This window comes from Strix uralensis, chromosome 16 (assembly GCF_047716275.1).
Source record: "Strix uralensis isolate ZFMK-TIS-50842 chromosome 16, bStrUra1, whole genome shotgun sequence".
NCBI classification, from domain to species: Eukaryota; Metazoa; Chordata; class Aves; order Strigiformes; family Strigidae; genus Strix; species Strix uralensis.
This window is the reverse complement of record NC_133987.1, coordinates 6270505-6293112: the sequence shown is the minus strand read 5'-3', so window position 1 is coordinate 6293112 and position 22608 is coordinate 6270505. Positions and strand designations below refer to the sequence as shown.

At 56.2% G+C, this 22608-nt stretch overlaps 2 protein-coding genes across 3 annotated transcripts in view; one reads left to right on the top strand and one right to left on the bottom strand.

Annotated features, from left to right (window-relative positions):
* SLC5A10 (solute carrier family 5 member 10) overlaps window positions 1-22608 on the top strand; it is a 39262-nt gene that overhangs the window by 10738 nt on the left and 5916 nt on the right. For both annotated transcript variants that reach the window (XM_074885596.1, XM_074885595.1), the window contains exons 7-8: window positions 2648-2853; window positions 5183-5318. In XM_074885596.1, the coding sequence (XP_074741697.1) occupies window positions 2648-2853; window positions 5183-5318 (342 nt within the window). The remainder of the gene's footprint in view (window positions 1-2647; window positions 2854-5182; window positions 5319-22608) is intronic.
* On the bottom strand, window positions 2772-19869 carry FAM83G (family with sequence similarity 83 member G). Its single transcript, XM_074885594.1, has 5 exons — window positions 19275-19869; window positions 12807-12974; window positions 9063-9187; window positions 6937-8377; window positions 2772-3359 (listed from the first exon to the last, which is right to left on the bottom strand). The coding sequence occupies exons 1-5, from the start codon at window positions 19767-19769 to the stop codon at window positions 2958-2960; spliced, it is 2631 nt and encodes an 876-aa protein (XP_074741695.1). The 5' UTR covers window positions 19770-19869; the 3' UTR covers window positions 2772-2957.

Below are 22608 nucleotides of genomic sequence, written 5' to 3'. Positions count from 1 at the left end.
TACACAGCAAGATATATTTATAAAAACCAAATGAAAGGACAGATACTTCCTGGAGAAGTGACAATAACACTAATTACCGCAGCAGAAGCAAGGAGCAGTGCTGGGCAGAGAAGCACGTTGCCTGTTGAAGCAGATCTGAGCGGTGGCCGTAGCCTTTGCGTTAGACAAGGTGCTTGGACATGGCTGATCGTTGTCTGAAGCTGTAGTTGGCCACGGGGCTCTCTGAGGCTTGTGCCTGGTAAACTTGGCTGGGTGCAGCAACGCAGAGCCAGAATAAGAGGGCAGGTAGGCAAGGCCTGGAAAATCCCCTCCGGCGACTGCAGAGCCCAGATTTCTTTGGCTTTGCCAACCTGCAAGTGTGGCATGGTGTGTGCAGGGAGGTGAGGGTGCTTGGGGAGGGAATGATCCAGGGGAGCCAAAAGACAAGCTGCTGGTCACGCAGGTTTTTTCCTCAGGTCTCAGGAGACCTCAGGACCTGGAGGCTGGTGTGCCTCAAGGGTGCTTGGTTTTGTCAAGTTCATCTAATAAAGGATATTCCCCATGTTTTAGCTTGTTTGTATCAGTAGTGATGCCAACGCTCATCTGCTAAGCTGTGACTGCTCCAGGTCTGCTCTGCCCAGGCTATTGCCTCCCCTGCTGCTGCTGAAGGGACAAAAAACTGTATCACTTGGCTCTGAGGCTGCATCTCCCCAGGGAGAGCAGGAGGGTTGTGCAAATCCTCTTGGGTGCGATGCTGGGCAGAGCAGTCTCGAGTCAGACAACAAGCGGGTACAGACCAAGGGGTTGTAGACAAACCACTTTGCTTCCCAGAGAGCTCAGTGGCTGTTTCAGAGGGTGGTGGTGCTGGCAGTGGCTCTGCTGGGCTCTGGCATCAGAGATAAGAGACCGTGCCATCCTGCACCCGCTTGGCATTCACCGCGGGGATGTTAATCACGGCAGAGCCCGCGGGCTGTAGCCTGGCATCTGCAAGCTGAGTTCCCGCTGCCCTGAGGTTTTTGCCCCGCTCTTCCGTCTCGGCAGGCGTAGGTGTCGTGACTTGTCGGTGAACACCTTTGGGAAGGGAGCAGGCCCGCACCCCCGGGCGCGAATCTCTGCTTTCAGCACTCACCCTCTGCCTCTGGAGAGCCTTTGTTGGTGCCCAACGCCCATGCAAAGCTTGGGAGTAGCCAGTGCCTGGATAAACCAAGCGCTGGAGCGGGGCCAGGGCTGCTTGCGCAAGAGCAGGAGTTTACAAATGCTGACTTCTCGTGAAATATGGGGGGCTGGTTTGCAAAGGGGAGGGCACGGTGAATTGGGAATGGTAGGGCTGCAGGGAGAGGGCTGTCCTTGGCTGGAGGGGCTGACGGAGCAGGATGGGTGTCTTGGAAACTGGGATTTGCTCAAGCTGGGACTTGATGGCAATCCCAGTGTCCAGCACCCAATGCCTGCGGGATTTGCTCTCGGTCTAAAGACAGCAGTGCTCATGGGCACGGTCCTGCAGGAGGGCGACTGCGCAGGAGCACGTTCCCACCCCACGCTGCCACGTTGAGGGGGGCCAAGCTGAGGGTCCAGACTGAGCCCATGGTGGGGGCGGAAGGGATGCAGGATGCGACAGCTGGACCAGGCGGAGGGAAATCCACCGAGGGATGCTCAGGGGTCTTGCTTTGAGTCTCCCCTCCATGAGATCCGTGGAGGCCCCAGAGCCTCCTCTCTTCTCCTGAGCACCAGCAGCTGCTGTGGGGTATGGGGGTGCTAACACACCTCCCTGCTTATCTCCTCCACAGCTGCTGTGTGGGTGGCTGCAGCACGCGGGGGGAGCAGAGCGGGTGCCTCCCATCCCTCCTTCCCTCTGAAAAATGATGCCTCTGGCTCCAAAATTCTCCTGCTGGAGGTACCAGGGGAGCTGCAAGGAGTGTTCAGCCCCTGCCCCCCAGGAGCAGGGAGGTGCTGGGGGGCTGGGGCAGAGCCCGAGGCTGGTTGGCAGCTGCTGCTGGGGGCTGGTGGCTGCGGTGCAGGCAGGAGGAGCACCAAGGCAGCTGCCAAGGGCTCAGAGGCTCTCTTGCTAGGGCTTGTTCATGGCACGTACTCCTCAGCAGGGCTCAGACTAAGACCCAGACCTTGGATCCCATTTCCTAGGAAAAATGCATTGAAGAGGGTCTTTTTTTTTTTTTTTTTTTTTTACTGCTCTTGCTGGAGGTTTGGGGATGTAACGGCATAGGGGCTGTTGGGGAAACACTCAGAGGGGTAGAAAATGTTTGGCCGGACACTTGTGCCAGGGCACCTTGAGTTGTAGTATATCGAGTCAAAGGCTACTTAATCTTGCATTTTAATAGTTCTAGGTGAGTTTCCCCTGCTCTGGGACCGGGGAGCTTTAATAAACAGGTTGCTTTTACAGTACAAGGTCAAAAGAGCTGGGTCCCTTGAGGAGTCTTTGTCCCAGAACATGGGTCACCCTCCGAAGGGAGGGTGGACTGTGATGGGACCTGCTGTGCAAAATGTTAATAGAAGAGTCTCTTAAATAACTAGAAGAAAACACAATCACGAACGAGCCCTCCCTCTCTGGGCAGCACTTCTGAGTTAATGAGTTGGCGAGCGTTTTGCCAGCTGATCTCACAGGTCACTGGGTTTTGCTCGACTCTAACCAGCCTCCCCCAATGATGCTTTTCAGCTTTTAACGAGATCGGAGGTTACCCCAACCTGGAAGAGGCCTATTTAAAAGCCGTGCCGTCCAAGATTGTTCCCAACACTACCTGCCACCTGCCCAGAGCGGATGCAATGCACCTCTTCCGAGACCCGGTCTCTGGAGATCTGCCCTGGACCGGGATGACTTTCGGGCTGTCTATCATGGCCACGTGGTACTGGTGCACTGACCAGGTAAATGTAAACAAGAATCCCCTGCCCCTTGTAACACAGCGTTGCCTGGGGTCCAGGCACGCTCTACTACCACTCTTGCCCTGGAAGTCCACTTGCACCAGCATCTAGTGGTCCTTCTGGCTGGTGGTCTCAGGGGGTTTCTTTTTGGAGTCAGTAGAAGCACCCGGGGCTCCCGCAACCCTGTTCTTGAGGTGCTTGGACTGGGACAGTTTGGAGAGCGGGATGCCGAGGGGTGTCCTCATCTCCTCGGTTGTCTTCTGGCTTTCGGGCAGGGAGGTTAAGCGTTTGCTTGGTGAGAGGTGGCTGGGCTGCGTGGTCTTGCTGGGGCTGAAGGCTTTGCTCTGCCAGTAGGGCTGGCTGCCTGCAATGGTCTTTTTGGGTTCGGCTCCATCACCTCTGTATTTGGTGGCCCCTGGAGGTTTCTCGTGAGTCGGTGAGCAGGAGACCTCCTTGCCTTGTTCTCTACCTGCGGGGTTCCTGGGTCGGTACCGGTAGATGTGTGTTCCCTGTTTGTTAAAGAGCAGAGAAAGAGATGAGCTACTCCTGTTGTAAGGATGCTGTTCGCCTGCAAGGACACTTCTTCGTGTGTCTGTGCCATGGACTTGGTCCTCATGGACAAATCCCTCTGCCACTCAGTGTACTCCCTTGCCCAAATTCTTCGGAGACCAGTGGCAGCTCAGAACTGCCTCAAGTCTTAACCATTGCTACTCCTCTGATTTCTTCCTCTGGCAACACACTGTCCTGTGCATCGCAGCGTCTCAGCAGTCGCTTCCTGAGCAGCCCCGAGGCTGCCCTGAGCCAAGTCACTGCTGCCTGGAGATCCAGGACCAAGGATGCCAGTAGCATCGCAACACCTTCTCTCCAGTAGCAGCCTGAACACCCGTCTTAATCACCTAAGTGCTTGTTTCAGGCCCAAAGAGCATTCAGTCATCCAGACCCAACCTGTGGGATTAGGTCGCTACCAAGATTAGATGAAAGGACGGAGCGTTGGGAGAGGAGGTGGGATCAGGAGACAACAGTGAGCTGCAACACCACTGCGGGGGAGGCTCTGATTAGCTGGGTTGAGACACATGTTTGGATCGGGTCTGAGCACCATTTATCTTAATTCTGGACTGGGTAAGGCCTTAACGCATGGCTGTGGTCACCAGATATTTATCTTTCTCTTTGGGTGTGTCTGCGCCGCAATCTGGAGGTGTGATTGCACCCTGTGCAGACGTACCCGGGCAAGATTGAATCTAGTGAGCGCAGGTGCTGATGGTGGGATGAGCCGGGGCTGGGAGGCTGCAGAGCTGGCGGCACCGACCTGCCCTGCCTCTGCTGTGACCCCCACCACGCCGCCAGCGCCGCATCTCCACTGTGCTGTGGCATCGTCTTGGTGTTCAGTCATTTAGTCCCAATATCTCAACGGCCTCACTGGTCCTCAAGCAGACACCTTCTGCTTTGACCAGGAGGGCTGCATTAAAGCAGTTTAGCTTAGGTAATGCTAGATTGATTTAACTAGATTGCTTAAAATCAGTGTTAAGGCCTGAGATGCCTTCAGGTGGGAAGGACTAAGGGTGATTTAGCTCCTCTCCCTTAGAGGTCATCATGTGCCTCATGTGGTGCATGTGGTGCCTGAGCTGGGGGCTGGTCCTGTGGCTCCTGACATGTTCTGGCTCTTGGGCAGAAGTTGAACCACGGCTTCCCCGAGCATCCCACCCCAGGAACTGTCACCCCATCCCTCCTGCCCACCAGTAGCATGAGCCAGGAGTGGCTGAATCCTGCTGGGTGCTGAGCACTTCTCTGTAAGCCTTTGGGGAGAGTCTGAGCTCTTTTAAAGTCAGCATCTCCTACAGATGTTGCCTCTTTAAGGGAGACTGCCTCAACGTGCAAGGGCTGGCTGTATCGTGGATGGACACAGCTTGGCCAGAGCTTTGAGGTGTGGTGGTTTGAGCTGTGTGGGTGGTGGAGCTGTGGTAGGAGGAGGCTGGGCCTGGTGTCCATTTCATTGTGGCCATTCTCTGTGGAGGAGATTGAGATGGAATAGAAGGGGCAAGAGGGAAGAGGATAGTGGTGGGGAATGGTTGATACTGGCAGGAGGACACGCTGCTGTGGTTGCACTGGGCTTTAGTGGTGCTATGGCATAACACCAACCCATTGCTGGTCTGGAGAGAAACCCAGCCCGTGGGTTGGGTACACATCTACACTGCTTTTGGGAGCTGCGTTTGGGCCCAATGCCCAGTGGCTCTGGCCTTTGGAGATGCTTGGGATGCAGTTTGGCAAGGAGGAGGCTGATGTGGAATAGGAGGTGTTGGCGGCTGCTCAACCGTCCTGCCCGGCTCTCCCACAGGTCATCGTCCAGCGGTCGCTCTCTGCAAAGAGCCTTTGTCATGCCAAGGCCGGCTCCATCTTGGCCAGCTACCTGAAGATGCTGCCCTTGTTCGTTATCATCATGCCGGGGATGATCAGCAGGGTCCTGTACCCAGGTAAGGGCCCGGCCGTGCGGGCGCGGAACTGGCGGGGTGGGTATTTTGCCTGTCGCTAAGTGATGAATAGGAAGGGGGCTTGTCTGGAAACCTCTGCTCTGCACAGACCTGGGGGGTGTGCAGGAGGGAGAGGGACAGGAGAGGACCTGAGTGTCCCCAACACTCTCCTTGTGCCCGCCGTGCATCACCCAACGCTACTGCACTCTCAACCGTGGCGCCGGGTGTGAACAGGGTTGCACGTGTTTAGGCAACGCAATGCTCCAGGGATAACTTGGGTGCCGTCTTTTCAATGTGATGGAAAAAGTGATGTTTGTCCTCAGTGAGCCTCCACCTGTGTTTTGGGCTACAGGCCAGCACATAAGAAATCTGGACCCAGAATAAAAAATTTTGGTGGGGGTTGATGGTGATTCTTGTCAGATTCAAGGTTTCTAGAGAGTTGATCAAGGGTTGCTTTGGTTTATTATTTTTACAAACAGGAGAAACAATTCTCTGCACGTTTCCATCAGCTGAGCGCTGGCTTTCCTAACCCTGGTGGTGTGTTAATTATCTGCCTTTCAGCAAAGGGCCAGAACCAGTTATTGCAGGAGCACCAACGTACCTGGCCAACTCTCAGCAAGGTGGCAACCAGGACCTGGGTCACAGAGCATCAAAGGGCTCAGTGCTCCTCACCCTGCATGGCTCTGCAGGACGCGAGGGGGTAGCTGATGTGTGAGGATTAAAACCCTGCTCTGAGCTCTGTGTCACTGGCTGGGAAGGGAGAAGCAAGTGGACTCTAGGCTGGTAAATTTAATTCCCTATAAATACAGATGAGATGCTCAGCTGAGGTAACCTCAGGTGGTTTCAGTGAAATTTTTTTTTTTTTTTTTTTTTTTTCCGGCTGCTGATTCAGCCCTGGGGGTTTGAATGCCCCAAAACCAGCTGGTGGGGAGCCTTGAGAATGCTTGGACGTGGTGCAAGAGGCTGCGGCGCTTGGGTGGAAATAGGGGATTGACCCTGCGATCCCCCTGCCTGGATGGGGCGATGCTCCCGCCGTGGTGGGGATGCTGGCGTGCACCCCGTGGGGTGACAAGGTCTGGCGTCACTCGTGGATCAGCCACAAAGCTGCTGACTGCAATGCTCGCCCACAGAGGTTGCCGTCCCTGTTTCTCTGCTGTCTTGCTCTGCCTAATTATGTGTCCGAGCGCTTTTACTTTGATGCTAATCACCTTTGCAAGGAGCTAGAAAACAAGCCTGAGAAGGACACGCCTGTGTGCACAGTCTGTCCCTGGCTGGGCATGATGCCACCGCTGATGGGCTCCGTCCCACAGCCTGATGCCATGGGATAATCTTTAATTCCTGAAAACCTCCCCTTTACCAGCCATTCCCATTGCACTCCCAGACACCAAACACTGTGGCATAGCCACCACCTTCCCGACCAAGAGCACCTCTTGGATGACTCCTACCATTGCCGCGTGTAGGGCGTTATTCTCCCGTATGGGAAGCCTGATCTCAGCATCTAGGACGCGACACCAAAGCTGGGGATGACACCACGCCTTGGCTGAGCTGGCTGGGTCACCTCCAGGTTTGCAACCTTTTGTAGGGTGGAGAAACACAGGGAAGTTTATAGCAAAAATCCTACCTGCGTGGCACTGCTGGGGTAGGAGCTGTTGCCATCCAGGATGGTGCGGGGCAGCACACACCTAATCTCCACGGCGTTGCTCCTCCTCTTTGTCACGTCCTCCACGTGGACATGCTTCAGGGATGGGAGGCTCCCCAGGGGACTGAGGAAGGTGCCTCGGCTGATGTGGGGGTCGCTGAGCTTCCTCTGGATGGGAAGGATCTCCCCGTTGTGGGTGACATCTGAGTTGGTTCGCCGGAGCGGCCCGTAGCGATCCCTCACCTCAAAGTACTCGTCTGAGATGGAGGAGGCGTTGGAGCGGCGGTAGCTGTGGTCAGCAGAGCTGCTGGAGTAGCTCTCCTGGTCACTGAGAGTGATATACTCCTCTTCCTCCTCCTCCTCTTCTCCCAGCCCATTGTGGGCACAGGGAGGCCCTTTGTCCTCCTGTGGCCCTGCCACCGGCTGGTCTGGCTGGAGATGGCAGGTCTCCACTGAAGCTCCATTGGGGTTCTCCTCTGGTTCTGGCTTTCCACCCACATGGTCGGCTGGCGGTGGTTGTGTGTCACCCTCTGGGGCGGTGCTGCTGTCACAGGGCACAATGACTTTGGTCACAAAGACACCAACAGGGATGGTCCTTGGCTTTGGAACTGGGGGCTTGATGTCCTCCAGTGTCTCCTCTGGTGGCTTCAAGCGATGGCCCAATGGTGAAGCGGCAAACGTTCCTGCTTGCTTCGTTGTCCAGCTGGCACCTTTGATGGGGCTGGTGGCAGGGACCGCAGGATCCATGGGGATCTGTGGGGTCTGTCTTTGACAGGGCGACACCAGATGTGGCTCTTGGTCTGAGTTTTTCTTGGTCTCCATCTCCCTGTTCTTCAGCATCTGCCGGTGCTGGGCACTGGCCTGGGAGACGTCGCAGACTTTGATGCGGTTCATCTGTGAGAGCTTCACGTTCTTTATCTTGGGGTCAATAATGTTGATGTAGCCCAAGACTTCGCTCCCAGGCTCAGGGTCAGGCTCGACCCAGGTGGGCAAATAGTCAAACATGTTGGCTTTTTCCAGATTCAGGAGGCCGGGGTGGATGAGCAGGGAGAGGTCTGCCACGTCGCCGTGCCTGTCGCCTGCCTGGCCCTCGGGCAGGGCTTTGCCTTTGTTGTCTGTCTTCTGGTTTTTGTCTTGGTTCTCGGACGAAGTCTTGCTGATCTGGTCGGCGCTCTTGGCCTTCACCAGGGCGTATTTAGGGTTTATCAGCTTCTTCACCACAGCATTGGCAGGGGTCACCGGCACGACAGAAGGCAGCGTTACGGGCTCGGGTTCTGGCTCTTCACCCATGGAGATGGACTTGAGGCTCACTCCCTTGGACATAAGGTAAAGCTCCTGGAACTGCTTGTCAAATGCCTCCACCACTTGGCCCGAGAGGACCGTGATGACGTTTCGGTCTGTCCTTGCTGCCGACCAGGTGAAGCTGGAACAGAAGCACGTTGGAAACATTCTGAGTGGTTGCTGGTAAATAACACGCCTCTCCCCAACCCTGGCTTTCCCTGGAGGACTGATGGTGCTATCAGGGGCATGATCTCACTGTAAACATTAATAATAATGAGATCGAAGAAATAGCGCTCATCCCAAATTAGAATGAAGGGCTGAAGTCTTGAGCACACTGGAACTTGAAGTAAAAATAAAAGGTATTTGCTGTGGGCCGATTAGTTTTTCACTTCAGTGTTGGCCACTTTTCCTTTCTCAGTGTGGGTTAATTAAGAGAAGCGACTCATAAATGGATGTGTTTTTTGTTGTGGCCAGAAAGTGAGAAATGGACAAATTGGAAGATACTTCAGGTAGGAAATGTTTAACTGGAAAAGCTGAGATCAACGTGAGAGCTAGGACTGGCTGCAGTTTGGTGCTTTTATCCTTCTTTGTGCTCATCCCATCCACCTCTGAGAAAGGAGGGGAGTCCTAGACCTGGCTGCGGGGCAGTGGGGACCCTCTGGGTCCCACTCCAAATCTCAGGCTGGCCTTGCAAAAACATCTCCCAGTTTAGGAGGAGAGGAGCAAGTCTGGGATGGGGTCCTGGGGCCGTGCTGGGCACGTGGGTCTGCGTCGGTCCTTTGACCAATGCCTCCATGGGGTGGGCAAGAGGAGATGCCACTAGTTACCTGTAGGATCCACACATGGCCCGGTCCCCGTCCACAAACATGAACTTCTGGGCCAAAGCCCCTTTGAACTTGGTGGCCGAGCGTGTGAAAAACTCTGTCCCCCCTGTGCTCCGGACTCGCAGATTCTGCAAAACAAAGGTAGAGGCATGAGCAGGAGCAGAAGCAAAGGGCTGGTCTTCAGACCATCGTTCACCCCTCCATGGATGCCCCCGTAGATGCTTCTCAGCCTCTCTGAGGAGTGGGAAATGCTCTTCATGGCCAACTCAGAGGAGGCCACGGTGATGGGAAGATAAAATAACTTGCCTGAAGCCACGCAGCAAACCATCAAATTGCCTTCAAGAATTTCCTGCTTTGCCCATGTGTCAGGCAGTGTTTTCTACCTCTTGAACTCGGCGCTGCATGCATCCGTGGGTGAGCAGCGTGTGATAGTGCTGCCAAACGCTTTCCATCTCCTGCAATCTATGCAAATGCCACCATGGGAGAGGTGATTCTTCACCTCCTCCTCAGCAGGACACATACAAAGGGTTTTAGGGGGAGGTGGTGACCCCAGGACAGCACATGTGGACCATGTGCACGTGTGGCAGCAGACTTGTCCTCCACCAGGCTCCCTGCTTGCTGTGTTCCTAAATCTGAGCATCTAGCCCTGTTTTTAGGGGTGGGTGGGGAAAAAAAGACAGTGGGGCAACATCTTTTCACCCCTGGGAACGAAACCTGGGGACGTGGGCCAAAAGGGCAGGTCTCTGTGGAGGTGGCTGGGGAGCGGGGTGTCCTCCCGCCAGGGAGCCCGGGCACAGAGGGGCCGCCCTGGCTCTGAGAAAATGTTTTTTATCTTCAGTCTGGCTCATGGCTCTGTGTGTCTCCGTGGAGGGCACCAGCACATTTTTGCAGCTGAGCAGATAGCATCTTTCACTGTAAATGGTCTCCCTTGGGTGGGGAGAAAATATTTTCTTATGAAAGCATCTGCATTCCTGTTCCTGCTGGGATGTTGGTAACGCCATTGCTAAAGGCACCGTGTCGTCACTAGGTCATGCCCTCCATGGTTGTGTTTTTTGTGCTGTGATTTTTTTTTTAACTTTTTTTTTTTTTAAAAAAAAGCACCAAAAGTATTTGTCTTCCCCACCTCCAGCATTCCTCATCTGCTCTCCTGGGGTCTCCTCTCTCCCTGCAGACCATGACCTGGCACAGCCCTAAGCGTGGGTGCAAGCTGAGATTAGGCACCTCTGGTCCCGACTCATGTGCTCCTGGCAGGAGGGACGGTGATTTAATGCTGGTTTTAGCGTGATGCAAAAGCAAAGGCTTTCCTGACCGGGTTTCCAGGGAAGTTTTACACACTGAGTGAAGAAATTTGGGTTTGTGTGGGGTTTTTTTGTGCATTTGATTTTTTTTTTTTTTTTTTAAGCGTTCTCCTTTTTGCCTGTTGTGGTTGGGGGGAAGCCGGTGCTGAGCACACCCCAATGTCTGGCAGTAGGTGGCACTGAGGGTGAGTAGGTTGGGGTGGCAATTCCCATCCCTGTCCCATGTTGTCCCTACACATGGGGCTGCCAGGAGCGCCAGTGCCCAGGGTGCACTTGCACCCAGGGCTGAGCCATGGCCAGCCTGGACGTCCCTGGCCCGCAGCTCTCCCAGAGCTTCGATCTCTCCTGCTCAGAGCCGGACCTTTGCACAAAGGCACAAAGCAGCTGTGGGTTTTTTCTTGGGTAACACCCAGGGGAACAAAGCTCCCCAGAAGCCAAGTGCCGGTTACCTTTCCCTTCCTCCTCGCTCCCGGCGCATTGCTGCTGTTAAGTAAGATCTGTTTATTTAATCTCTCCCAAGACGAGCGCGCAGCAAGCGAGCACCCAGAGCGATGGCCGGCTGCCGAGCCCGGGACGGGCTGAATCACTCCCCATTGCTCAACGAAGCGACCGCCTTGCCCAAGCTGGCTTGCTAATTGCGAAGCGCGGAAGGCGCCGAGATAACGACGTACGTTTCGTTAGCATCTCCTGCCTTACGAAGCAGCTCCCAGACACTGCCCTGGTTTCCTTACGGCCTCCTGCCCTGCTGCATCCCATGCCAGCAAATTGGCTGCGATATGTGGCAAATCCCAACTTCTAGACGTTTGCCGAGCTCTGCAGATGTTCTCCTGCTTTTCCAGTCCTGCCACCGGGGTTGCTAATGCATTAAAACACCGGTGTGCGTCAGCTCTGGCTTTTCTGGTCTTGGAGCAGCAGCAGTCTGCAGGATACCAGACTCTCTGGGGAGTTTGGACGTGGGTAAAAGCTCAGCTGAGTCTGCCTTAATTGTTGTGAGCAGCAATTAAGCAGGGTCAGCAGGCTTGGTGGCCGGGGAAGGCGTGAGGCTCAGCCGGCTGGTGTTTTCAGCTCCCTGGGGTGGGGGTGCCTGAGCCCCCGCTGTGTCCCGGCCCCGCTCCAACCCGATGTGAGGGTGTTGTGGCTCCTACGTGTTCCTGCTCAGCTGGGAGCTCGCCCTCACTGTAAGCAAATTTGGCGAGCTTGCCCAGGCACGGGCCTCCCCGCTAGCCATTTGGCAGCCAGTGAGCGCGGCCAGGTGACGTCAGGCGCAGAAACATCATTTTTCTGCCAAGCAACAGGCGAGGCTGAGCAACTCGCAGCCAGCAGGTGAAGTACAGTCGGGAAAGGGGTGTCTGCAAGCCCTGAAGTGAAACTCCTGGGCTGCGCTGGTGTGTTTGCATCCGATGCCTGTGATGGGAGCGTTGTGCCCAGCGGGGAGCCTGGGACTCTGCCCTGTGGCTGGGGCGAGAGTCCCCACTCCTGAGGCTGATATAACCCCCTCCCTATCTCTGCCCCTTTGTCTTCCTCTGCCCTTGCACGAGCACTGTGCCAGGCGATTTTCTTTGCACCCCCCACACGCACAGGGATGTGGAAGGGGTTTGGGGCACTTTGGGCTGGGGACCAAGCCCCCACGCTGCCAGGCATCCCCTGCGCTGCTTTATCTTCCCTTGTTTCGAACAGCATTTGTGCACAGGAGCGGTATCATGTGCAGCTGCCAGCACCTCCAGGGCCCGGTGAACGCGGCATGTGCGGGCAGATCGGTCCTGTCGGTGTGCTGCCCGGTGAGGGCATCCTTGGCAGCTGCTGGGGCCGCGGGCAGTGTGGGTGCCTCCCTGCTCTGCTCCCAGCCCTGTGCTGGGGCGGAGGCTCCGGAAAAGGGGAAAATCGAGTTTTTTAATTCCAGCCTCTGACTTGAGGGAAAGCCCGAAAGCAAGAGAACCGGCTGGTGGTTGCTCCTGCCAGTCCTACCCCTGGGGCAGGAGCAGGTATGGGGCTGGCGACAGCGCGGATCTGGCCCTGGCAGAGCATCTGCCTCTTGTACCTTCCCTCCTGCTGACTTGTTCACCAGGAGCTGAGCACGTAGCTTTGCCCTGGGCTTTGCAGTGCCCTGCTTGAGTCATGCCCACCCTTTGAGGCTGCAGCTCCTTGAACACCCCTCTGCCGCAAAGCCAGCTCTGGTTGGGTACCAGCAGCCCCCCGGGCTTTCTGCATCCAGCTTTGCTGGGGGGAAATCCACATCCCCCATCTCTCATCCATTTCCCTCCATCCTGCTGCTCCTGGATTTGGGCATCACCTTCAGCTTTGACTACAGGGAAAATGGACTAAACTCCTCTAGCACTGCCCAGAGTTTGGGGGTTGTGATCCCCTCAAGACAGGAGGGAGCAGGGCTGATAGCTCTGATGATCTCCCTATGTTGGAGGACCTGGCCCCCGACCCTTCAGGCCATCCTTACCTTCAGGTGTCCCGCATGCATCTGGGCTCGCTCGCACATCTGAAGGAAGTGCTTCACGTTGGTCTCATCCAAAATGATGTAGACTCCCACTTTCCTCTTGAAACCTGCGTCCAGGAGGTCCTTGAAGATGTCTACATCAGTGAACATGTCCATGACCACCGCAATGACCTGGAGAGGGGAGAAGAGAGATGAGTCTGGGTGACAACCCCAAGCTGCTGTTTGTTTTTCTAAGAGCTGAAGCAACATCTCTCTCTCTCAGAGGTTGGGATTTGGTGTGGGGGAGCCCAGACTCCCGCCCCCAGCTCTGGACAGCCTGAGGGTAGACAACAGGAACCCCCAGTCCCATTCCTTTGCTGTCACTATGGGAGGTTTGGTCTCCAGTGGTGGCCCGTAGCATAATATACTTGTGAAAAATTGATTTCTGAGGGTGAATCTAACTTTCTTGCCTTTAACAAGCTCCACAAATTTCAGAATCCAGTTTCTGGCTGAGAAGTTTGGTGTCCCTTTGCTACCAGCACTTCCCACAGCCCCATCACAGGGAGCACCAAAACGGGAAACCTATGATGTGATGATGTGTCCGAGGGCATATTGCATGGGGTGGTTGCTGTCTCTGGTGTTGTTATGCATGCTTGTGTTGAGAGAAACAGTGTAAAAAACAGCTAAAATCGACTCATAAGTTTGGTAGAAAGTATCCAGATACTCCTGAGGTGCATTTGGGAGCTGAAATGCCTTTTAATACCTTTTAAAAAACAGGCCTGGGTGTGAGCTGATGAAGTTACTTAAAAGCAGCCAGGAGTCTGCAGCTCCCAGCGCCTGTGACTGCCTGCTGTTCCAAGTCCGGGCTGCTGCGAGCAGCGATGTGGTTGGGTTCAAGGTCAGCTCCCCACTGTGAGGCCAAAGCAGAGCACCGGGGACAGGCGCTGTTTCTGTCATCGGGGCTGCTGACGTGTCTGTCTTGGGCTCGCTGCCCAGTCCTTGTGTAGCTGGGAGCCTGCTGGGTGCTCGGGGTGCCGCTCCTGCTGCGCACAATCCCTTCACTATCCGAAAGTGGAGCAGACCCGGGATGGCAGTGCCAGCGCCCTGCGCGGTGACAAGGTTTGGCACACGGCAGCATCACCATTCTTTGCAATGGTGCCTTTGTACCCGGGGCATTTGCTGCCGTGGCAGGGAGGGGGTGAGTCCCGTGTGTGATAGGAAGGTGGATCTGTGCCGCGTCCAGCTGCGCTGGGATTTTGCTGGGATGGCTGCCTGAGCACCGAAGTTCACTCCACACCTGTGGATTTTGCCTTCCTGGAGATGGCATCACCCATGACACAACGGTGAGCTGCAGCAGGAGACGTGTGCAGGCAAAGGGGCTGGAGGCAGCTGCCTGCAGCCCAGCTGAGCAGCTCAGTGCAAACCCTGGGGTAGCAGCCCCGCAGCCATGCCTGCCTCCCCTCATCCCACATGTGGTGGCAAAAGCCATGCAGGAAAGCAGCATGTCATCGGGGCGCTGGCACGTCATCGTCCCATGCTTGGAAACCCATCGGTTCCCCCTCTCTGTGGTTGTTCCTGGAAGGTGCCGTGGGCCAGGGGGAGATGGGTGCTCTCATCCCTTCGCCCTTCCAACCCTCTGTTGGCCACAGCATGTGGCCGAGCCGGGGAGGGACACCAGCATGGGAGCATGCATGCCGTGGGGTGACACAGGGAGACCCTGGGATGCTCCTCCCTCGGGAAGGAAGGGATCGGGATGGTGCCTGGCGCTTGCACACTCAGGCACGTCCAAGTCTGGGGCTCTCAAAGCACCAAGCTGCCTTGTAATTAGTTTTGTGCCACAGGAGGTGGAGAGCTCTAATTAAGAAGAGGATTGTGCATTATGACACTGCTGGCTCTTCCCTTCCTTTTCTGCAGGCGATGGGGCAAGGAACGAGGCTGCGTAGGGAGCCCCAGCCCACGCCATCTCCAGTGCTGCCCTGACCCCCCCAACCCCCCGCCACACCAGCATTTTGGGAGGTGCCAGTGTGCCGAACGAGAGGGGACTTGATTTTAACTGAATTCCCATTTACCCCCCCACCCCGAGAGCCTCTCAACAGGCTTTGCCATGAAAGGATAAATCCTCACTCCCTTGTGCACCTGCTCGTGCGTTTTGCACGTCCACATTGTCCCAATGGGGAAACTGAGGCAGAAAACCAGGTGCCCACTTTGCATGGGCTGCCCAGCAAGGGCTGCAATTGTCTCGCCAATGATGTAAAGTGGAACAGGTTCAAAGCTACTCCTAAAGCTCAGGGCTTGGCTTTTCCATTTACAGCAAGTAATTGGGGAGGAGCTGTGCTGTCTGCTGCGAGCCCTGGGTGAGGGGCACCTGAGCTGGGATGGTGTCTCCTTGGTTGAGGAGGTGGGTTTGGTGGCAGGTGCTTTGCTCCCATCTCTGACACTGATGCTCCCGGTGGCCATGGTCATGTCACTTTGCCTGTGCGCCACGTTTTCTCTGGGCATCGCTGAGGTCTTATAAATGGGGACGAGAATAGCATTTGCCTTCAGTTTGGGAGGAAGAGGGCATTTTCCCACTGCGGTCCTGGCGTTCCCAAGGCCTTGGCTCGTTGCTATGGCTCTGAAGAAGATGCTGTGCAGGGGTGCAGGCAGCGCAGGGTGCCATCCCCCATCCCAAGCACCGCTCGCACAGGGATGGCGAACAGGCAGCACATTGCAGGCAGTTGCCCGGGGCGGCTGGCTCGGGCAGCAGGGAGCCAGCCTGGCTCTCACCCGTTTGCCCACATTTTCAACCCGATTCCTCCTGCTCGGCTGGTGCATCCTGTCGCCGCTCAGCACTTCTGCTTCCCTCCCCGCCGCGTCTTGCCTGCAGGACAGGCTTGGCCTCGGTTTGTCACCGGGATCTCACGCCAGCGTGCCAATGTGCTGCCCTGGCACAAAACGGGCCGGGAGAGCGAGGGCAGCGCTGGCAGCGCTCCCAGTGCGGTGACTGCCCAGGGACCCGCAGCGGTGACATCTGCGGCTGGGCTGCCTGCGCTTGAACCTCAGCTGGGACGGGTTGGGTCTGTGCCAAACCCAGGTACAGGGTTTAATCTGCAAAGAATCTTCTCGGGGTCCCAGGAGCTGCCAAGATCCGCTGGACACGGATGATGTGCAGGGGCCAGGTCCCAACACCCCGAGGAGCGGTGAGTATCGCGTCCCCTTGGACGCTGGGCAGATGGTGTTGGGATCTTTCTGAACGGCTTAGATGTACACATAAACTGCAGGATCATGTTTTATAGAGGAAATTACGGCTCTTTATTAGCTCACTCTGAATCATCAGATAATGACTTTTGGGGCACACCACGTGGGCATTTAATAAATTAGGCAGGCACCAAGGCACAATTAGAGGAAGCATGTTGGGATGAGGGAGAGGTGGGACAAGTAACATTAATAATTGCTCTCTCCTGTCGACCCTTTCATCCAGGAACGGCAGAAGGTTTTGTAAACAGTAATTAATAGGGCCTCCCAACCTTTGCTGGAAGTTGCTTAGGGTAATTATATCACCACAATCCCAACCTGGAACCTCAAGTGCAGAGAGGAGGTCAGACTCACTGCTGTCCCTGGTGGGTTTTGGCCAAGGTCAGTGTTTTCAGCCTCCTCTGCTTTCGGGTCAGATAGAGCCAAATCTAGAGAAGAAGTCTTCCTCCCTACCCATCTTGTGAGTTTTGCAGCCCGAGGGGATACACATCAAGGGAGAGATGGCTGCGCCACGGCTGGACCTGGTGAAGGTCTCCAGGGTGAAGCCCAGCAGTGCACCATGTCCCTGACCACCTCCGTTCGCTGGCCATGAAGATGGGGATTTGCTGGGAGAGCAAGAACGTGGCCGCAGGATCCTGCCTCTCTTCTCTCCCATTTATTCCCAGAAAGAGGAAGGGATCATTTGCATCCCCTGCTCCAGCTCGCCTGGGTTTGCCTCTCTGCAGAGCAAAGCAGAGGCTCTGAACTCGGCAGCGTTTGGCCTTGTTCCTGCAAACAAGTAGGTTCATCTGCACCATCAAAGGGGCCTCACATCTCATTTCTTGGCTTCCTCGCCCCAGCTCTGAGCTGCCGTGAGCCTACCCAGCGTCAGCATCACTCACGTGGGCTCTGAACTTTCCTCAGCCAGGCTCAGGTGAACTTTGCTCTTCTGGCCACGAGATAAAAAGCCACGTGCTGATGTTTGGTGTTCGGCATCTGACAGCATGTCGGACCAAGCGTCTTTGAGCGCGGCTGGAGCAAGGGGCAGCCTCTGCGATGCGATACTGAAACTCTCCCAAGCTCCTGCTCTGTCGCAGGTGGAGAAAGAGCACTGCCATTGCCCAGAGGGATGGGACAATTCAGCAGGGATCTCCGCAGGGTGGCCCAAAGGACGCCACAGGAAGGACAGGGCACGTGGCCAGCCTACGTGACATCTGATGGGGTGGCAGCCAGACTGTCCCTCTGTCCACTCTCGGCTTCCTCGGCCAAACCCTTTCACCTCCAAGCTGCCGTGAAGACTTTAAGCCTTGGCTGAAAACTTCGGGTGCAGAAGAGGTGGGTGTAGCCCAGTGTCCCCACCCTTAGGAGCACCCACACCAGCGGTCACCTGGGCCCAGCCGTGGGAAGCAGGTTCAGCTGCAGTAACTGTGGTCCTCGTATACGGGGTGAGAGACCTTCTCAGACCCTGTAACTCCCACCATCCCCAGACCCTGCAGACTGCAGCACACACCCATCTTTACGTTTCCTGGGGTGCATACGCTCCAAGCAGGTTCCTGCATGTCACCAGTGGTGTCACCTCGTCTCATCCCACTATGAAGGACCACCTGAACCAGGAGACAGAGCCCAGCCCTGCTCACGGGGCATCAGGGTACCGGTGACAAGCAAAGCAGCATCAACCACAGCCACATCTCTGTGGCTTGGAGAGGCTCCAAGGAGAGGTGGGGATGGTGCAGGCAGCAGGGCCTGGCAGCTGCCTGACTCAACTGCCTGGCTCTGCTGAGCAGAAGGGTGGTAAGATGACTCAGGAGATGCTGTTTGTGTGGGGGCAGGCGGGAAGCGGTGAGTAGGCAAAGCCAGGCAGGAGCTGCAAGCCCGGGTCAGAGGCAGCCGGAAAGACCCAAAGATGAGACATTCTTTGTCGTGGGGGAGTTCTCCCCTTCTCCATCTTGTGGGACTTCAGCCCTCCCTTCCCTTTGCCATCACTGCAAAGCCCTTCGGCAGGGAAACATTGCAGGTAAAGACAGATCACCTCGACTTTTGCAAGGTGACAGTGGCCAGGGACGGCTCCCATCTGCAGCAGGGCAGCCCCAGTCCCCCACATCAGCCGTCTCTGTGAGCCGGCTGCCTCAGATGCTTTGGGAGATCAGTTTTCCTGCCTGAGCTGGGGCTCTTTGTGCTCAGACCCCCGGCCCTCTGGTCCTGGAGAGGCTCCAATGGCTGGGTGCCACCAGGCTTCCCTCTCTCCTGCCAGGATCTGCGAACCCTATCACAGTCCCTGGCCCCGGCACAGGGGTCTCTGGAGCCAGGTGGACCTGATCCATCCTAGCCTGTCTCTCCCTGCTCCATAGCCACCCTGGCAGGGTCTCCCCGTTTTCCTGCTGGAGGATCCCCAGGGTTGGGGTGCTCCTCCCTTGGGGCTGGATTTCTCAAGGGAGCAGAGGCACAGAGCTCAAATGGCTTCAAAGCACCATGAAACTAGCAAGTACTGACCCCTCCTGCTCTTCCCAGCTGGGACTGGGTTGCTGGGAAATACCAGCAACCTCTGCCCACCACCGCTGGCCTTCAACATGTGCTGTCATCTCCTTCCTTCCCTGGTCCTCCTGCCCATGACACCAGCCTGACCCCATCGCTTGTGCACCCCGAGTCTCTCCTCCTTGGCTTGATGCCACAGGGAGGACAAATCTCAACCTAAATCCCCTTGGCACCTCCGTTGTCCTGCACATCAGCTCATCGTTTTCCTCTTACAGCCACGATGAGGCCAGCTTGGAGCACCGCAGCAATCTCAGGCCAAACTTGACCCTCGTATACATCGGCACCAGACCAGTGGCTTTGGCTGCTTTGCCCCAGGGCTGAGTTTGGCTCCTCCAGTTCTTGCGTGTTGCCACATGCAGTCACACAGGGCTCTGGCAATAACGATCGTGGGGTGCCTGGGACTGTGGGCTCCCAGCTGAGAAGCAGCTCAACCCCTTTTTCTCCCCGGTGGTTTTCCCCACAGCCCTGTAGGGACCCTGGGGTTAACGATGCTGCCATATGGATCATGGGAAGGGTCCACTTCCAGGGAATGTTGGACCAGGCTAACAGCATCTTCAGCAAAACCTGATCCTCAAATATTGGTCACATCAAATGAACATGGAAAAACCCGAATGCTTGACCCTGATGCCTTTGTTTGGACAGAGCTCCCCACAAGACGGGGATTGCCTGACTGAGCAGGACTTTAGGCTCTGTCCTTGGCAGGACAGCCCGAAGCAAATCCTGCCCTGTCCTCGCGGCGCACCTCACCTTCTGAGCCTGGCAGATCATCTTCCGCACCACCTCCTTGATGTGTGCTTGGCCCTCGATGGGCGGCTGCATGTAGACGGTGGCGCGGGTGACCCCGCGGTAGGCGATGGTCTCGGGCCAGCCGAGGTCCAGCTGGGGGATGGAGCGGTCGGACCTCTGGGGCCAGTATTCCAGGGAGGGGGCCACGTCCTGCTCATCCCTTTGGCTGTTGTGATCGCCTTCACTCTCCCCCGCACTGCTGCCGTGGCGTGGGATGTACTCAGAGCCGGGGTCGTACGTCTCCAGTGTGTCCAGGATCTTCTTTAGCTCCAGCTCGGAGAGGAAGTCCCTGATGTTCTCCTTTTTCAGGACCTCATAGAAGGCGTCAGGGCCGCGGGAGGCCAGTGCCTCCAGGGCCAGGCGTTGCTCCTCGCTGTAGAAGAACTCAGGCTTGGACTCGCTGGACCTCCAGTTGACGTGGCTGTCATCCAGGCACTGCACCTGGGAGAAAGCCATAGTGACCACGCACACCGGTGCTCCGAAGGGAGCTCTGTACACCCAGCGAGCGCCGGATGTCGGCAATAAATAAGGAATTAATTATTCCCCAGTCTTTACACGGTTTGCTTTGCTTCACCCTCCTCGGTTCAATGTGCAGCTGGGGAAATGTGCCGCTCCCTTCTCCACCGGCTCCTGCCACACCAGAGCTCTTCTCCGCCAGGGAGGAGGATTGGGTTTCTTGCTTGCTCCTGGCTCTGCACAGCGAGAGGGCTCCGGGCGAGGAAAACTTGGAGCTTCCCACGGCCGGGGTTGTGCGACGGGGCAGAGGCGGCCCCGGGCGTATGTGCACCGTCGGGAAGGTCCTCTACCTCCGGGTCCACGCTCTTCTCATCCTCCGCTCTTTCAAGACAATGATAATACCAGATAAAATGAAAAATGGAAAAAAAAAGAACAAGAAAAACAGCTTAATAAAGGCAGAGAAAAGCAGGATTTCTGGGCCCAAACGCTGCCCGTTGCTATCGTTCCTGGAGAACTGGGTCAGCGGTGGGTTTCGCGGCAGCGAGCGTCTCCGTCAGCCGCTTGTGCATCGCCCTGGTCGATTATTTCAGGCTCCTGCCAGCGCACAGTGCCGGGGCCGGACAGGTAACAGCAAGAAGTGAAAAGAGGAAAAGCAAAAGAGTGATTCATCACTCCGCCCTGCCCCACCTGCAGTCACATGCTGCCTTCACACATTCCCGGCCCTGCCCGCACGTTAACTCTTTCGGCTGATGCTGCCCTCGCACTCTGCTCTGGCCCCAGAGCCCCCCAGCACCCTGCAGGTGCGAGAGGTTGGTGGGTGGCTGGGGAGGGTTTTGGGTGTTTGTCTTAAAAAAAGCAAGTGGATCTCCCCTGAAATCTCTTTTCTCCCGCTGTGCCAGCTACTAAGTCAATATTTTGCAGGAAAGCAGCAATGCCTCGTGGTTAACCCCTCCCGTGCCAAGCGCAAGGACCCCTGGGCTAGTGCAGGAGCTCAGAGCCCAGGTGGGTCCCAGGGTGCAGCAGCAGGTCAGAGCTGCCATAATGGTTCAAAGCTGCACCACAGGGGGTCTAGACCGGACATTAGGGGTTTAGACTGGCCATTAGGAAGCATTTCTTTACTGAGAGGGTGGTCAAACGTGGAACAGGCTTCCTGGAGAGGTGGTCAATGCCCCAAGCCTGTCAGTGTTCAAGAGGCATTTGGACAATGTCCTTAATACCATGTTTTAACTTTTGGTCAGCCCTGAAGTGGTCAGGCTGTTGGACTAGATGGTCATTGTGGGGCCCTTCCAACTGAACTATTCTTCTATTCTATTCTATTCTATTCTATTCTATTCTATTCTATTCTATTCTATTCTATTCTATTCTATTCTATTCTATTCTATTCTATTCTATTCTATTCCCTCCTCTGCTTTGGCACAAGGTTTGCAGCATGGACACAGTCATGGCACTAGACATTGCTGTGGCAGATTGCATTAGTAACTGGGAGATGGGCAAAAAACCCACCCTGGATTCAGTTGGTGCTCAGAAGCCAGAAACGTGGAGCTTTTTCCTTGGAAACTCAGATGAAGATGAATTTCAAGAATCAGGGTCAGATTCTTGCACCGATGCAAAAAAAGGAAAGTGCCAGGGGCTGCGTCTCGCTCCCTCGCGTTGGTGCAGCTCATCTGGATTCACAGCCGTGTAAATGAGAGCCCCGCTTGAGTCAGGCTCCTGAGGCGAAGCCGCCAGTCTGCCTGGGTGCTCGGCCATCAAAGTGATCCTTTCTGCAGACACGGTGGCCGTGAAGCTTCCCGGCTGCCCCGTCCCTGGCCGGGGCTCACGGCGTGGCGAAGCGCCAAGCCCAGGCAGGATTTGGAAGATCAGACGAGTCAGAAATGTACAGAAAGGGGATAAACTCCAGCGGGGTTTTCTCAAAGCGTGGCTGTGGCTGAGCTGACACCCACTCAGCTTTATGTTACAGTAATGGGCTGCTTAGGGCAACCGGTGGCTTTTCTCCCCTTGCATTGCAGTAAAAGGGTTTATGCGAGTGCATGGTAAAGGCTGGCACAGTCACCCCCCCTGCCCATCCCCTGGTGTGAAATCATGCGTCGGGTTGTGCCCAGCCCTGGTCTGTTGTGTGCAGGAGGTGGCAGCAGGGCCTGGGGAGGACACAGGGATGCGGTGGCTGTGTGTTGGGATCAGAACACGGCGAGGAACAAAGCGTTCAGTGTTTCAGATGGAGCTAATGGATTTATGGAAAGGCTGCGCTGACTCCACGGGGATTTCTCGGTGGTTGGATGTCACACCCACGCCGTGGCCTGGGCAGCGAGGGGTGCAGCGGAGACAAAACCAGGTATTTTAGGTGAAATCCCAGCCCTGCTGAGCAAGCAGTGGTGGCCCCTTCCTGATAGAGTTGCATCTGGGACAGCAAACGTGACAGAGCCAAGCACCCAGCCAGCACCCACGGGGGAGCTCTGGGACCTCATCCCCAGTTGTTGTCCCCCGTTGGGTGGCCCAGCCCCGGTAGGTTGGGAGATGTCCCAGATTGGGGCTGGTGCATCGAGTGTGGGTGTTCGTGGTGTGGCTGGAGCGTGCTGCGGTTGTACCCACCTCAGCCGCTGACGGCTGCCCCGGCTCTGTTTTTATTGTGCAAGGAGATTTATGGGCTCTTTAGTGGGGTGTGTGAGCTTATGATTTATTACATGGTGGTGTAAATGTGGCATCCCGTCCGTCCTGCCATGTGCTGGCTCCTACACTGCGCTGGTGGGGGGGGGGATTGGGACTGCAGAGCCCCACGCTTGGAGCATCGCCTGACCCCCAGGGGACTGGGGACAGGGGACCCCGGCGTCTTCATCCTACA